The 17,524-nt window shown below is 41.2% G+C and overlaps 1 protein-coding gene across 1 annotated transcript in view; it reads left to right on the forward strand.

Moving 5' to 3' along the window:
- Positions 1 to 17,015, forward strand: part of eipr1 (EARP complex and GARP complex interacting protein 1) — a 55,348-nt gene extending 38,333 nt beyond the window's left edge. Inside the window, exons 7-9 of the mRNA XM_035167157.1 lie at positions 9,270 to 9,437; positions 13,104 to 13,271; positions 16,581 to 17,015. Coding sequence (XP_035023048.1) covers positions 9,270 to 9,437; positions 13,104 to 13,271; positions 16,581 to 16,755 — 511 coding nt within the window. The 3' untranslated portion in view covers positions 16,756 to 17,015. The remainder of the gene's footprint in view (positions 1 to 9,269; positions 9,438 to 13,103; positions 13,272 to 16,580) is intronic.
- Positions 17,016 to 17,524: the final 509 nt, after the last annotated feature.

A 17,524-nucleotide genomic window follows, 5' to 3' on the forward strand; every position in this document is an offset into this window, starting at 1 on the left:
TGGAAGCGAGGGGGGAGCTGAGGAGGATCTGACAGAGAACCCAAGGACACTATGCAAGATCTCCTACACTGACACCCTGACGGCACCAAGCTCTAGGCTGCACCATGCTGAGTGGCAAGCAAAGTTAGTGTCCATCATTTGAAGTTTGAAGATTTAAAGTTATCTTTTGCTAAGTGTGTAAATGCTGCATTTGGTAAATATTACATATATAGGGAACAATAGCTGAAGTGACAGTATGTTAGCTTATACAAAATATACTGTAAGAATGGTGTAATGGAGTCAAAAATGCACTTTCGTGATTCTCATTTCTAACTTGTGTATTGCAATTTGTATTCATCATTCCCAGTGCATGTAAATTGCTCCCATTACCATCTGTTGTTGTGGCATGGAGGATGCAAACATTGTGACCAAAGACACGTGATATTTTTTGTGTCGTAATTAGTACAATATCTTTTTTTATACTTTTTGTCTTAATGGGATATATTTTCTGTACTTGCAATAAATTCATTCAAATTTTTGGGGTAAATGTAGGACACATGTTTTTGTACTTGTGGGATTTATTTATTTTTGTAATGCGGAAGGCTATTTGTTTCTGAAGTATCATTTGTTAGAAACATGGAGTATTTGTTTGTCAGGTTGCATTTTGTTTTTGTGAAACAAAATGCATTAGTTTGTTAATGATGTTTTGTATTTGCAAACCAGACTGTGTTTGTAGGTGAAGGGTGGGGAATTAGTAAAACATGTTTTGTTTGTTTAAGTTTTTTCATGAATGTATCTCCACACTAGCCCCATACCTAAACCATGACTATATCAACTAAATGCCTAAAACCAAGTACCCCAAGTATTCACTTTATATTATTTTTATACATGTGTGCAATTGCACACATTGGACAAGCCATCCCCATTTTAAGTGTTCTTTAGTGTAAAGTGTTCCCCCAAAGATTGTCTCTGACCACGACGCACTCCACACGCACACACACACACACACACACACACACACACACACACACACAGAGAGAGCCATACCATGCACTGCAGGGTGCATACTGAAAAGCAGTGCAGTGCTGCAGTGAAGCATGGACTATTTACACCTCCCCTGTGGTGTGTGTGTGTGTGGGTGTGGGTTTGAATGTGTGTGTATGTGTTTGTATGTGTGTGTGTCATAGGCAACATAGACAGTGTGGACAGAGCGGCTGCACAATGAGCAGATATGAATAGAGTGTAAAAGAAGGCTAAATGATGGATAGTGGTGCTATATGCTCCTTTGCTGTCCAGGTTAAAAGCTTGCTGTCTGTTGGTACAAAGAGAAGAAGCCGACAGCATCAGAACTGCTCATCCACACAGACAACACACGCTCACACATATACGCCACCTTTCCTAAAACAGCCTTTTCATGCCACCTATTCATCGGATTTGACAGTGCTCCACCGTGCCATAATCATAGGGTTCCGAAGGTAAACTATTATTCAAAAGCTTTTTGTTTCATACTTTATTCACAGATTCAAATATAGCACCATTATGCAAAAGGTGTTGTCTGTTAGGAATATCATATACGAGCCTTTATGCAAAGGATGTCAGCTGCTTTAGAAAATGCTGGTATTCCATGTGCCACTGTTGCTTTGAGTTTGACCTTTTGAACTCTGCTACTGTCAAATCAATCATCTGTAACCTTTTCATGTGCTCCCACTCCCACCTCCCCCTCAGTAGACATGAACCAGACATTATACTGTAACTCTCATAATGGTATATTCATGACCTTATGCAGACCTCGAAATTAAAGAATAAGAAAGAACATCTCAAGATTTATGGTTGCAACCCCACCACCCCTCTTGCTGACTCTTACTGGGAGCCTTTTGTTCTCACGCTGCACATATTCAATATATTTGTAATTATAAGGGAGGCAGAAATCGTGACATGAAAATTGTTGTATTTTTTAAAAAAAGTTTGAGATGGAGTTAGACTTAATCGATATTCTCTTTTTTTTATCAGTCATTTTTACTGTTCTAAATGAAAACTGCTGCTCAAAGATGTTATCAGCTGTGATTAGCTGGGTAGCTAAGTGAGCTATGGTGACCATATTATAAATAATAAAGAAATTTAACTTTTAATTGTACAGAACGTTCATGCAACACGGGTGTTTTCATCAAGATTGGGTGATAATTATTTCTATACTCAGCACCCCTACCAATGCACATTTAAACACCATGGACGCCACAACGCCTTATAAAGGAGGGAGTAAGCCTCCTGATATGTGTTTTCTTTTTTCTTTTTTTCTTTTTTTTGCATCTGTCGCGTTTTAGAAGTGTCCTCACCCTCCACCCTATCGAAAATACGGAGGAACGGCAGAGTCCAGTGCATGTCTGAAAGCAGCTATTGATTGAATGGCACACATACTGACCAATATGTGTTGAGTTCAGATGTGTGATGCGTCGTTTATGTTTTTACCACTGGGTTAGGTAATAATGAGTGGGGTTAATTGAGGTGTCATTCTGTATTGAATGTTTATAATATTGAAACCAGGACAATCCTGTACAAACCAGGACATCGGTTCCCTGTAAATTCAGCTGATGTCACTTCTACGCATTGGTTGCAAAGTAATGTCTTGGCTGAGTTTTTAATGTTTCCAGCTGACTCGTTCTACAAAGGCAACTCAGTAAAAAAGGTATTAAATATGCATTTGGTGGCTGCGTACATAATTTTGTGCGAGAAGACTGACACTAAAGCAGTTGTTGATGAATGGAAGACCAGAAGCATCCTTGTTCTTAAATTGCAGTAAGTAAGGCTGCTTGTCTTTATATACTAGTTTGTATTTGGGCAGCTGTGGATTTGGAGGTAGAGCCGGTCGCCCACTCTTCAGAAGGTCGGTTGGATGAGCCCCGGCTCCTCCAGTCCACATGTGGAAGTGTCCTTATGCAAGACACCAAACCCCAAATTGCCCCAAATCAGTTTTACCATTTACCAATCATTCAAAAGGTATTATCTTTTCACTTTTAAACTTGAAGATAAACAGCATCTAGGATGAGGAGTTGTTTAACAAACCTTGCTAATTCTGGCTGAGGTATCTTGTATGTAAATGCCCCAAATCCATTACAGAGCAGGGCAGAGGCACTACCAGTAGCTGTATCCCCAGGACTGGCTTCCACACATGTGACCTGAATCCACACAAACTAATGTATTAATTTAATGGTGCGCTAACAGATAAACTCATTGTGTGATCCATTCTTTACAGTGTAAAGGGTAAAACGGACACCACCCAATCACTCTTACTACAACCCCGTACACACCACTTATGCATTATTACTTGTGGTACAATGATTGATACAGTATTACCAACAAGTACTGAATTCAGACATCTTTAATTACACTGAAATTATGTGTAGAGGCTGTAACATAATTTATTTCCAAGGTTATCCTGAACTTACAGATGTAATATTAGTTTTTCTCCTGTCGTCTTCTGTGTGCACTTCCATCCATCCATGAAGATTCCCCCAATCATTTAAGTTGCTTGATGTAGTGATCCCTTACTTTTATTCACGGAAAATCTCTCTTCCTTCCTTCCTTCCTTCCTTCCTTCCTTCCTTCCTTCCTCCTTCTCTTCTTCCGTCTACCTGCCTGCCTCTCTCCCTCACATCTTTCTTTCCCTGCCAGCTCCATCTCAAAGCCAGGCTTTAATTTTGATCAGCGATGAAATGATTGCTCTCCTCTTTCGATTTTTCTTTTCTCCCCCTCTCTCCCCACAGCAGTTGTCATAGAAACAGAGACATGTGTGTGTGTGTGTGTGTTAGAGAGAAGAGAGAGATTTTGTGTGTGTGTGTGTGACTGTGAGCGTCTGTGTTCCAGTCGATCCCCTCAGCAGGGAGATTTATCACCCAGCCTAAGCCAGGAAGGTGTGTGTGTGTGTGTGTGTGTGTGTGTGTGTGTGTGTGTGTGTGTGTGTGTGTGTGTGTGTGTGTGTGTGTGTGTGTGTGTGTGTGTGTGTGTGTGTGTGTGTGTGTGTGTGTGTGTGTGTGTGTGTGTGTGTGTGTGAGAGATTGAGTATGAGTGAGAGAGATGGTCAAATGTGTACAGCCTTTGTATCTTCCCTCTTACACACCTCTATCTTCTTCTGTATTTGCACATAAAGCAGTATTTTAGGGATTGTGTTTTCCTGTTTTATGTTATTATATGTGTGTGCCTAACAGTGTGTGTAATAGGTCCCCTGTCCCCTCATCAACCTCCCATCACACACGCTCACACACACTCAGCAAAGCTGGCTGGATGACTTTAGATGGAGTGTGCCTGGTGGCTTAGGTCGGCCACAGCTCTAATCCTCCGCACTCATACAAACACAAACACACACATACAAAAAGTCCCAGGTCTCTCCACTATTAGCCCTGTGCCGAGGGAGTGTGAGAGTTGAGTGTGTGTGGTTGTGAGTGTGTGTGCGTGCGTGCATTTGAGGAGGGGATTGCACAGAGACACCATAGAGGGAATGAGCGAAACTAACCCAATTTCCTGCTCCATTTCCTTTTTCACGCGGCGGCCGCGTCCCATTCCACGGCGGGCCGGCTTGAACACCAGCCACTCTGCAGCCTGGGGTCACGCCTTTTACCTCAGAGTCACACTCAGGAGAGGGAGGGAGCGCTGTAAATAAATCATGGGCACCAGCTCAAAATTAGACAGAAATTGAGAGTATAAATTGAATTTTTTAAAGTTCCGAGTTGATTATAACACTGTTGGTTGATAAATGCTTGTTTCAAATCACAGGTGATTTACCTTCTTTAAATTCAAGGCCCATAAATGCAATAAATAAGTAAATATTCCATAATGAAAGATTGAAGATTCAACAACTTATTGTCATTACACCAGCTGTCCAGGGCAGAATGAGATAGTGTTTCCCAGTGGTAAGTGTCCTTGCAATAGGCCTAAATAAAAAATTAGACAGTTTGAAAAACAATGAAAGAACAAAACAAGACAATCCCTGCATTCACAAGTCAGTTAAAAGTGTCCAGTGAAGGTTTAAAGTCAGTGAATTTAAGACTGAAGTGCAAAGAAAAGAGCAGCAGAGTCAGGTAGAGCAACTATGTAGCAGTCTGATTGCCATTTGTCATTGCATGTGAAGTCTTTTATCACAGTATATGAAATTTAATTCTGCAAATTCTATATATCGTTTCTTTAGATAAGTAGAACATTTAATGATAAACTCTTAATTGACAATATGTGTTAAACGTTAAGGTTAAAGTTTTGTGGAAATGTGTTCAGTAGCTTACGTTTAATCCTGCTGATAAAGAGGCGGTATGAAAACATAACCTCCTTGGTGGAGGTAATGAGGGAGAAGTGCAGCCAACACCAGGACAATACGAACAGACAGGGATGCCGTGTTCCATTCATTCCTACAGAAAAAAGACAAATCAAGGTACTTCATCAAATTGATGTAGTAAAAATCCTGTTAAATCCTGTCCAATAAAGCCATATTACAGCCAGCACTGTCCACAGTGGCTTAAAACAAGAAATATTGAAGTGATTACCAGCAGTGTTGGGGTTTGATAACAGAATCTGAATCTGGCATCTAATCCACTTATCAGCTCCGAATCCTTTCTCGAAGCCATCTGGGTTCAGGTTTCAACATTTGTGACTAAAGTTAAGAATAGTGGAAGTCTTGTTTCAGAACTTAGTGATCAATTAATTATATTATACATATGGCATTTACCTGAGAAATATTCACTCCCAGAACTAAGGTAATGGATTATTTACATAGTTTAATTTATTAGTGACAAGCTGTCTATTGTTGAACCACAGAAATAGGAACAGGCTGAGTTATTTTAAAATGCGTTGCTCAAGAATGACAAAACTCAAAAGTGATTGTCGGCCGAACACAGACTCTGGCTTGAATTAATCATGACATTAACATTAATATGTCACATCCAGGGACTGGATCCATAACAGAAGCAGCTAACAAAAGCAATAGTCTTTATTTGTTTGTTTAATTGTTACTAGGGAATAAACCATCAATCTCTGAGTTCGACAGCTTTTCACTGCCTCACTCGACTCATCAAACCAACACTTCTAATTCAGTCGAGTGCAAACCACCACCCAGGACAACAGTCCCCCTAAATCCAATAAAGCTGCACCAAATTCAACACGTTCATATACATCAATCTTACAGTCAGAAAGTGAAAAAAAATGTTACACCATCCATACCAGAGTTTTAAGGCTTCTCTCCTGATCCATGCCGCATCCGTCCGCCAATGTTTGTGGTAATCCGCGGTGTAGTTTTTGCGTTATCTTTCTTCGAAACAAATCAACGGATAAGGAACATAACCTCCTTGCCCGAGGTAATAAGTCTTGATTCAGAAAATAGACAGACAACAATCCAGCTAGAACTAGAACTCATCAAACGTAAAAACAAATACGCAAAGATTGAATAAATGTTTGTTTCCTTTTGATTCCTGAACTGTCACAAGAGATAGCAGCAAGAGCAACACTGTGTCCTCTGATTATTTAAGGTTGTTTTTTATTTTTCAGCTTTGTGCTGCTCCTGCACTGTCCTACATCGCAGTGACAACAGTGTCTATCAATGCCACTTTAAAAAAATCGTACTTTATGTCCGCACAGTATACTGCCTGTCTTTTCTCCAGTGAGGATGCACTACATATTCAACACATGATTATTGTATATATTATGCAACTGGGACACAGCTTGTGTTTGCAAATCTTGACACATCCGGAGATAGCAGGTTGAAAAGTGATCAATGTTTGTGTGTGTGCATGGTAATAAGTGTACACCATATATCTATTTACGTTCGCTCATTTGTACTGAATAAGTTATTTGGAACGTGCCTGTCAGCTCACTCTGTGCTTCTTGAAAAATGTGTGTTTTCATCGGAAGCTCCAACTTGTTATGTGACGTTTTCTGTCAAGCTCCATATGCCATCGCCAATGCCACGGTCTAGTGGTGGCAACTGCACGTACAGGCACACACTCGCAGAGTCACACACACATACTCCGAGTCACACACTGTCCCTGAGTTGTCTTGACCTAATTGAAGCCCAGCGGTCTGCCCCAGGTCATTCTCTTATACCTCCCCTATTTTAATGAGATTTTTAATTAGCATGTTAATTGCCTAACGTGATCAGCAGGGTGACTAGCTCGCTGGCTAGCTGCTGTTGGCATCCAGCTGGGCAATAACTCTGTGGCTTTCCACTCCGCTGAACAAAACTGTGCCAAACTAAGCCGTGCTAGGCCAGTCTGGAGAGGAAATGAAGAAAAACAAAGTAGTTATTTGACACAGTCTCATGTTGCATTAATGGCGAAGGCAGAGCTCTAGATCCTGTTAATTACCAGTTTATTCAAATGGGATTCGATTCTGTGAACCCCAGCTGATTGACTTATGTCTTATTTATAAAACAGTGTCAGGAGGCTACAAAGACAGCTTGCCAATATTAGTAACACAGCCATTAACATATATATACACCTGTACACCTAGTGACACTATTACACACACACACACACATTGTGTAGAAGGGCTGCTTGTGCCAAAATAGGATATTTGTGTTCTGTTTTTTCCTTCTTATGTTGTGTGAACAATCTCTTCCCGGGTTTCTTGGTCAAATTTGAATGTTCACCCATCTTTTATTAAATTGTTTTATAATCACCAACTACCCATTAAAGCTTGGGTTGGTAATCCTTGAAAAGCTAGTAAGAGCAGGCTACGCTTTAAAACAATGCAACAGATACATTCCCCCCCTCCCATCTACCCTCTTGTAAAAGCCACGCACCAAAACACATGAGCCAGCTTTGTCTGCTAGAAGCCGACTTTTCCGTGACTCGTTTGCTGACTTCTGAACGTCTCTGCTTCAGCGGGGTGTGTCTCTCTGGCTGAAGACTCCAGGCAGGCAGGTTGCTTAGTGACAGAAAAGCCAATCAATCATTTTATGCGGACTGATTAAAGTGACTGGTTGTGTTTATTAGATACTTTCCCTTTTCTTTTTTTTCAGATGAGTTGTTTTGTTTAGATAGATTCGCATCTTCAGTGTACTGGTCAGTTTTTTACAAAGCCAGTCATAACCAGTTTCACATCAGTTTTGAGAATGAATAAATCCACCTGTCTTTGTGGACAATTTCTCTTCGTGATTATCCCAAATATCCCTTTGCAACTTGGTCACACAAGCGAATATCATGTGACAAATTATCACTTTAATAATTGATCTAATGTGTTTTTCATTTTCTCATCCAGTTTGAGAAGATATATTTGAGTTATTTTTATATAACAGCCTATAACTTGCTGGATAGTTTCTTCAGCAGTTAGAAATTGTGTCTGTCTTTCATTGCGGTGCTGGGAAGGAGGCATGCAGTGGGATGATCAGAGCTTTTTTTCGCTTAAAATATCAGCCAGCTGTTTATGGAAATGAAGTTGATAAGAGCAGAGTTTACTAAAAGATGTTGCAATACTCCACGGAGCGGAGGGAAAGTGCAGAGTTGGATAATAAATCTCTTTGGCTTTGTTTCATATATGAGCAGCGTCTTCCATACTTCACTATCTTTATTATCTCTATGTTACCATACTGTAATTGTCGGGGGGGAAATGTAGCTTAGGGCCACTTGAAATAACTTAAACATCATTGTGTAAGGCAGCTAACAAAGAAACGCTGTACTTCACAGTAAGAGGGAAGTTAAGTTGTTGAAAATGAACGTCGCAGTGCATTTAGAAACATCACAGTTTTGAGGAAGGACGAAAGAAGACGAGAAGCAATTGTTTATTTTTAGGTGAACGTTTATAGAGAAGATAAGGTGAGTCAAGGAGAATGTATAGGAGTAGGAACTGAAAGGAGGTGGAGGAGGAGACCGGAAAGATGGAGACACAATGCACAGAGCGTCTTTCTTCCTCTATCACTCTGTTAACTTCACTCTGGAAGGAACTCAAGGTGGTGTGGTTATGAGACTTACCTTTATAATTTACCACCACCGGTGATCGCTGCTTTATTGAGCCTGGCCTTCACTGACAGACACAGATACAGAGGAGGCTTTGATTTAGCCTGGGAATGTTCTTCCTTGTGTGGACGCTGTGAATCATTCTCTCATATCTCCTTTTGTTGTTCTGTCCTATGTCCCCCCTCCCCTCTTTCTCCCTCTCTCTATTCCATGCCTCTCTCTTATCATTTCTCTCCCCGGCTGCTCCCTCTCACTCTTATCCCTCCATCCTAATTCCTTTCCTTACCTGTACTTCTCATCTTTCTCCCCCTTCCGTTTAATCAACTCAATCTTCCCCTCCCTCCTCTCTCTCCTCTCCAGTCAGATCTACTGTATCGAGAACGCTCATGGCCAGCTGGTGCGTGACCTGGACTTCAACCCCAACCGACAGTACTACCTGGCTAGCTGCGGAGACGACTGCAAGGTCAAGTTCTGGGATGTCCGCAATGTCCAGGAGCCTGTCAAGACCCTGGAGGAGCACTCCCACTGGTGGGTGAATTGTAAAGGGAGGGGTAACAGGGTTGGCCTGGGAGGGGGCTGAGAATCTCAGGTAGTGGAGTCAGTAATCTTGAATCACAGGACATGCGAAAAGATTTGATATAGGAGGTAGCAATCATCGTCCAAATATTTCCATGGGACCTTTACGTTGGCATGGTTGTAAAGAAATACATCCACATTAGCTACACTGAAACCAGAAGAAGACGGGTAAATACGTAAATTATGAGTGGAGTATTTGAAGTACATTACTCACTTTAAGTTCTCTAACAGAATACCTCATGATGTTATAGTTGAACTCTCAATGAGCAATTTGCTACTTCTGTTCAAATGTTGCTTACGTTGGTCAATGGTGTTTACCATCATGAGATAGCCTCATGAGAATGCTGCGGTTGCTACTATTATTGATTTATTGTTATCAACTATCTAATTGTTTTGTGTGATAAGCAGAGTCGATTTCATCAGTCCAGTCTTTCTACCATAAATATCTGCGTTTAGCTTAAAGGGCCTGTTTAACACTACTATTCTATTCTATGAAAGTCAAGACATTGTTCTTTTTGCATTGTTCTGATATCCAACACATCTTTATTGTATGGATCTCACTCATCTAACTCACTGCGACATCCACATTGGTCTAGAACATGTGCTCGTGTTCAATATTAATTACACTTAAACAATATTTTGAGAACTGCTTACGTTCCTAAGTTTATAAAATGTCAAATGTTAAAGCAGGTTCTTAATGTCTGGTGCACACATTTTAAAATACACTAAATAGCCAAAGCTTTATGGACAGCTCTGTCTGGGTCTGGATTTTAATTCCAGGGAAGAGAAATTTTAATGCTCCACATGGTCCAGCAAACTGACCGTGCCAAGCTTTGGGCTCAGTTTTCATGTCGGCTTATTTTCAAATGCAAGTGAAATTCTTTCTCCGTCCGTCACTCCCTGACCCAGCAAGTCATCTGCAGCTATGCAGGTCATGTGTTGCAAGTAGATAAGCAATGCCCACTGGCAAGTAGAAAGAGTGACGGCATAGCCAATGTGTTGCATTAGCTTGGTGCTGTAGCAGCAAGACATAAAAATGCATTACTCTTAAAATACCCATTGATTCTGGGAAGGCATGTTATATGTTGTGATGATTTTAATTGTTTTTTGCACTGAAATTGCAGGAGCCAAAAAAAAACTAGAAAAATAATTGTTAGATTTTTTTATATATATATCCCTACTCACACACACAAACACATTTACTGACCCATACAATAGGTCTATAACGTACATTGGGTGTGATGTTCTGGTGACCGAATATTTTGTTCGGTTGTCCACATACTTTTGCCCATGATGTGTATCTGACATAAAAAAATAACAACACAATGTCCTTTGAGAAACAATATCCAGAGTCAATTGAACAATCCACGGCTTTCACTGAAAATAACTTTCCTTTGAGTAACAGAAGAAATAGTCCACATGAAAACAGTTCACTGTGTGTTTTGTGGTATTAAGTCATTTTAAAATCTCAACTCTACTGTTTTCGAGGGCGGTGGCAAACTTGATGGCAGACGCCACAAAACGAGACAAACTGAATCAAATATATCCAAATGACCATATACCAGTGAGAAAATATCTTATATTAGAAGTGATGGATGTCATAGATTCTTTCAAAGAGTCGCTCTGATTTGGCGCCTCGAGCACAAAACTTTTATCCCATCTCACTTTTAATGTTGGGAAGCTCAAGTGTGAACTTTTATTGGGGAAATTATTGGAGGCTGTAACATTTTATCCGAAACCTTTATTGTTGTATAGGGTATAAGTTGACAAGAAATATTGCCAAGCCATTCATCTATTTGACTATTTTAAGGTGGAAAAAATGTATTTGCATAATGAACAAAACGCCTCTCACTTAGCATTAGAGGATAATTCAGGCACATTTAGGAGAACGCACTGGCACTAATGATAAACTTGACGACTCTGTTGACTTCACTGTTGATTGCTTTCTAGTTTTATTAATGGCTTTATCTCCTAACTAATGAAATGCCCTAACTACTGCTGCAATAAAAAGTAGTAATACAGCAATTACTAATTAAATAGGGAGCTCCTCGTTTTGTCAGCGAGGATCGAATCAGTACGGCCCAGTCGAGCTCTGAGTTGTCCTCTGCGAAGCTTCAGGCGGTGCTAAGAGCTGACGGTGGTGTACTGCAGGAGCATGTTTCCATGGAAGACACACACACACACACACACACACACACACACACACACACACACACACACACACACACACACACACACACACACACACACACACACACACACACACTCTCTCTCTCTTCTGTGTGAGCTGAATAGACGATCAGTGTGTCTGCGAGCCAAACTGGGCTACTGCTGCAGCACACCAATCCTCACCTGATAAAGGCAAACACACACACACACACACTAGAGCGAGTGTTATCTCCAAAGGAAAGATAGACTTGGCAAACATATCCATAACCGTAGATAGCTGCAGATATCAGGTGTGTGTGTGTGTGTGTGTGTGTGTGTGTGTGTGTGTGTGTGTGTGTGTGTGTGTGTGTGTGTGTGTGTGTGTGTGTGTGTGTGTGTGTGTGTGTGTGTGAGCGTGCCTGCGTGTGTGTGTCTTTCAAGCACTCTCTTTATCTCTCTGTGTGTCTATGTGCATTTTTGTGTATTCAAGCATTTCTATAATGCTCCTGCATTGTGTCTGTGTGTATTTGTCCTGTTTGTGCACTTATCTCATATACATGTGTGTGTGGGTGTTTCCCTGAGTGTGTTTGTGTATCTGTGTGTGTGCTTATTGTGCGTGCTCATTTTTTTCAGAGCACAGCCAGGATATGGCCTCAGGGCTGCTGGGGGTATTAGGGACTATTTTTTAGCAGGGAAGCGGATTAGAGGAGCGCAGGGAACGGCGTGGCCAAGGCTGATTTTCTGTCAACAGCCTCGGTTATCCCTCAATCCCTCCCTGTGAGGGAAGTGGGACCGCACTCTGAGCTGTGCCCGGGGCTCACAGTGAGAGAGAGAGAGAGAGAGAGAGAAAGAGGCATTGACAAACACAAGGAGAGAGAGTGAAAGAGGATGAAAACAGGCAAGTGAGAGAGACAGTGTTGACAGTTGCAGAAATAGAGAAAAAGCGGACAAAATGGAGTGAGAGATGGAGGAAAGGTGAGAAACAATTGGATTGAGAAAGTGAAACTGAGCAACCGGCAAATAAAACCGGGATCAGGGAGTTTATGATAATGATCGTCAACTCATGTGAACTAAGCCCATATACTGACTCTAAGGTACCAAATCCCTATTACTGGCATCTGAATACACACCACGATAGGCATATTTTGCTGTGAATCCCACTGTGAGAATGCTGCATTTTCTGCATGATTTGTGTGGGCACGAGTGTGTGAAAGAGAGATAGACACATGCGGCTTCTCTGCACGCCTGCGTGTGCGTGTCAGCATGTGTGGTCTGCCTGTAAGCACACAGTCAACATACACTGTATATGAACGTTTATCACACACTCACTTTAGTACTATTTGGAACAATGGGCTATACGTACATGGCAGCCAACTCCATGCCCGAATATATAAATGTACCCCACATTGTGTCCTCCCCACATTGTTTCAATTCTGAATGCACGTCTGTAAATGTGTGTCTTCATCCCAGGGTGTGGAGCGTCCGCTACAACCACAGCCATGACCAGCTGGTGTTGACAGCCAGCAGTGACAGCCGCCTCATCCTCTCCAATATGGTGTCCATCTCCTCAGAGCCATTCGGACACTTGGTGGATGACGATGATCTGAGCGAGGGGGAGGAAAACCACCAGGACGACAAGTAAGAGCAACTTTACAGCGCTCTTAAAATCTGTAGTAATTGCTTTAATTATCTGTGGTATGATGGAAGATATAACACAGATTCAGTAGAGTTTAAAGATATTCAGTAAAGTTTAAAGATATAATATATTACAGTTCTTCAGTAAAATGTATAAAAATGACTACATCTATGAATTGAATACATTATTCTCCCATTTAGAGTCAAATAGACAATAAAGCAGAGGATGCTTTGGGGCATGAATACCATGTGATTGACAGCTAGAAACGTCCATTTGGGTGCAGTGTCCTCAAACTCTGTCAGGCTCCTCTCCTGCTCCTCCAAATATGGATACTTCTGCTTTCAAACACCAAGATGGTGCAGGAAAAAACTGTCAAACCCAAGTTTTCAAAACTGCAGTTTAAAAACAGACTAAATGGCCAACACAACTCTGTATAACACAACTCTGTATAACGCAAGCAACAGCAGCACTTATTGCAGCCCCCGAAACGGTCGTACAGCTGAATCTTAAATACAGTTTCAACCGAAAAGTGAACATTATGTGAAGTGGGGATTTATTACAGGACTGTTGTATAATACTGCATTGGTTTTAGCTTTGTGTACCTAAAAGAAAACTCAGTGTAAATTTAAACTGAGTGGCACAGCTCCACTGCCAGTCATTAATGTTTATAACCACGTATAAACCTTCCCTCACAGCCCCTCTTTTTAAACAGGGCTGTGATTTTATTCCTCTTTTTTAAAGAGTGATGAATAACCTCCGTCGTCTTTTATTGTATATTGAGACAGTCATATTCTTTTGTTCATATTTAATTTTATATTATAATTCAGATTTGGAATCGTATCAGTGTGTTAAAGACATTTATATTTCATATCTTTCCTGATGAGATTTAATTTTTTTTAATTACTCTACTCTTGTACATTTCTGGAGTTTTAAAAGGAGCCTGATGAAGCAAACTGAGACACTTAAGTGTGTATAAAAACACGCTGCACATTTCCAACTGTGCATTTGCTATTGGTCCTCCTGACATTAAAGCTGACTCCCTGAACCTTCACGTCCACACGCTGTGGCACTCAGACGGGTAAAAGCGGAGAGGTAACACATTAAAAATACTTTACTGTCAAAATACTTCAGGAGTTTTTCTCTATAGCGATTGGAGTTGATTTTAAAATTGCAGGGATATCATGTGTGATGGTTACCGTTCAGTGCTTTCCAAATCTGTCGCTGTCCTCCATCCATTATGTGGTCCCATTCCCCCTCTCATCCATAACTACCAGCTCTTACCACGCAATGACCGACTCTCATCCACAATTATCGTCTCTTCTTCCTAATCACCAACACTCCGCTTTAGCTTCAACCCATCCACTACAGTCATTGACCCCTCTTGTATGTACAGTGCGTGTCCACTCCACTGCACCTGAGCGCTACGTACAGATGTCTTCCACTGCCCGGACTGACTCGCCCTTAAAAATTCCACAATTCAGACAATTTTGAGGATGATGACCATTTAGCTAAGGTTTGCAAGTTAAAGCAAACTTAGATTCTTCAAGTTTTTAGTGATTGGTCATTCTACAAATTGTGTATTCATGGGATTAAAAGGCCTTTTCCCAGAACATATTCCCTTGTTTACTTTTCGGATCATTTTAGCCTTGTCTTATGCCAAGTTCAGACAGCACCGCTTTCAAAGTCGTCGCTGCGCAGTTCCACTACAAGAGTCTTGCAGTCGTAGTGAGACAATTGACTGGTAACAGGGGGTCACACAATACACAATATTTCACCAGGAGAAACCCCCGACAAGAATCTCTGTTCTCCAAAACTACAGCTGTTTTAAGACATGAACTCCGGACGGTGTCAGCAGAACTTAACTAACAAACTTTTCTCACACACACCGGCGTCAGCCCTTATTACCAAAAGATGTTTTGACATATTTGTCTGTGTCTTCTATTTGTATGACACCACTTTGTCATCCTGAAATAGTTTGATTATTTTTGTTTCGTTTTTTCATTTTTTCGCCTGTCACTTATTAGAACTGCGTCAACACGGCCGCTCGCTCACGTGGAATCCTGCGGAGAATCTCCTGCTACGTTCTCACATCGACCAGGAAAATCTCCTGCGGTGTTCTGTATATGTGAAAGGCAAACTCCTGAAAATATCTGGATTCAATTTTCCAGACATTTTTCTGAGTTCATGTCAGAAAACAGCTTGTGCCTTTGACAGTGGCCTGTGGCAAATAGCAGAACGGCCACAGTTACTCAGATAACCACTTCTTACAGTTGTCTCAGAACGCACCACTGTCCACAATATAAACTCTAAAAACTTCATAATCCTTGCTTCCTTCACATATAGCCTCCTTTTCTGTTCTTCCCCAATGAATCTATATGAACTGAGCACTCGGATCGTTTTTATTTTAGGCTGTAGCCCCAAGGGAGCCGCTTCTATCCTCGTGAAATAGTTAATGTGTAAAATAAATCAAAATATGTACGTCACTGTTTTCCTTCAGGACTACTTACCACAGTGGGTTTCGGAGAAATTTGGGATGGCAATAATGCCGGATAATAATTCTGAAATTGTATTTATTGTCACATTGTTGTAGCAGCGGGAGAAGTGTCTCAGCACTGGGGAGGCTGCTGTTTGGGTTGTGAATTCAGGGAGAAACAGTGAATAAAACAAGCAAACATTCTCCAGTTCCTCAGCAGGCGATGTGTGTGTGTGTGTGTGTGTGTGTGTGTGTGTGTGTGTGTGTGTGTGTGTGTGTGTGTGTGTGTGTGTGTGTGTGTGTGTGTGTGTGTGTGTGTGTGTGTGTGTGTGTGTGTGTGTGTGTGATAATCACACATTCCACATTCCATATCTATGTAGACGTGTTAGAATAAACAAACCATTAAAGGTACCTTGTGGTAGTACTGGGGACTGAAGGGTCATCTCCCTCGCTGGTTCCCGCTGTTCCACTGATTGACAGTCGGTGGGGATAATGCACAAAGGAATGCCACAGTGCACCTTCAAAACCAGTGAAGATACGAAAGATTAATTTGAACAATTACAGTTTCACAATATTCCCACTCAAATATGAGGAATACAATACATTCAACACATAAAACACAAAACATTTTATAGAGACTTCTGACCCCTTTTTTGTATATTTTCTGAAACGAGGAAAGAAGGTTCGTTGGACGCAGCCCTCAGTGGAGTCACATTGGCAGAGCTTTCCCTTTGAAATGGAAACTTCGATTTCAACGTCTCTACGTACACATCTGCAACATGTGATGCGTTCCTCTTCTCACCTCTTTGTGTGGTTTTTGTGTCTACGTGTGAACCAGGAGTAAGGAGCCCTTAAAGGACAGCGTGGTGTCCACCTACGAGGAGCACGAGGACAGCGTGTATGCGGCAGAGTGGTCGTCAGCCGACCCCTGGCTCTTTGCCTCGCTCAGCTACGACGGCCGCCTCGTCATCAACAGGGTCCCGCGGGCCCTCAAGTACCGCATCCTGCTCTGAGAGGAGAGGGAGGGATCGCTGATGTGAATTTGTACAGAGGGAGTGGAAAAGAAGAGGGAACAACACAACTGTGCACATCCTTTGCTCAAACAGCCGTCTTTACACATTCCTTTGTAACGTGGCAGAGTGAGCTGTCCCTGCAGTTTGAGGCAAAGAGCGTGTGTGATGTAAATATACTGTAGTACATGTATTTAATTGACCTCTGTAAACTAAACATCTGTTCTGAATATCCAGATTAAAATCTGAAAAAAACTGTTAAAGTTTGACATGGTGTGATTATTAAATGATAGGTTAAACCTCATAAAGACATCATAAAGATAATGCTTGACCTTTTTTAGACGTTAGACTGCACATCAACACAAATAGACACATTTCAACAGAGGCAGCCCACCGATAGGACAGAACATCACATGCAACATAAAACATTATTCCATAAAGACCACTGTGTCATATAATAATTAGCATTTACTTGTTGATTACTAACAACCTGTGTCCTCATTTGAACTGTCAGCACCAGTGTCAACACATGTTCTGCTGAAGCAAGTGTTAATTCAATTTGTTAATTTAGCTCCTGTCAGAGTTGCAGTTTCCTCAATTATAAAATCCTGGCATTTAAAGACACAATATTTGAGTAAAGCCACATAATGAGAATTAGAATTAATCAAATCTTAATCACAGTGACATGATCTCGCATTTTTCTTCATACTCAAGGATAATTCTGTTCATTTCCATTTAGCACATTTGAACTTTCATGAAGACTGCGTTTAGC

Source organism: Hippoglossus stenolepis, chromosome 10 (genome assembly GCF_022539355.2).
Source record: "Hippoglossus stenolepis isolate QCI-W04-F060 chromosome 10, HSTE1.2, whole genome shotgun sequence".
NCBI classification, from domain to species: Eukaryota; Metazoa; Chordata; class Actinopteri; order Pleuronectiformes; family Pleuronectidae; genus Hippoglossus; species Hippoglossus stenolepis.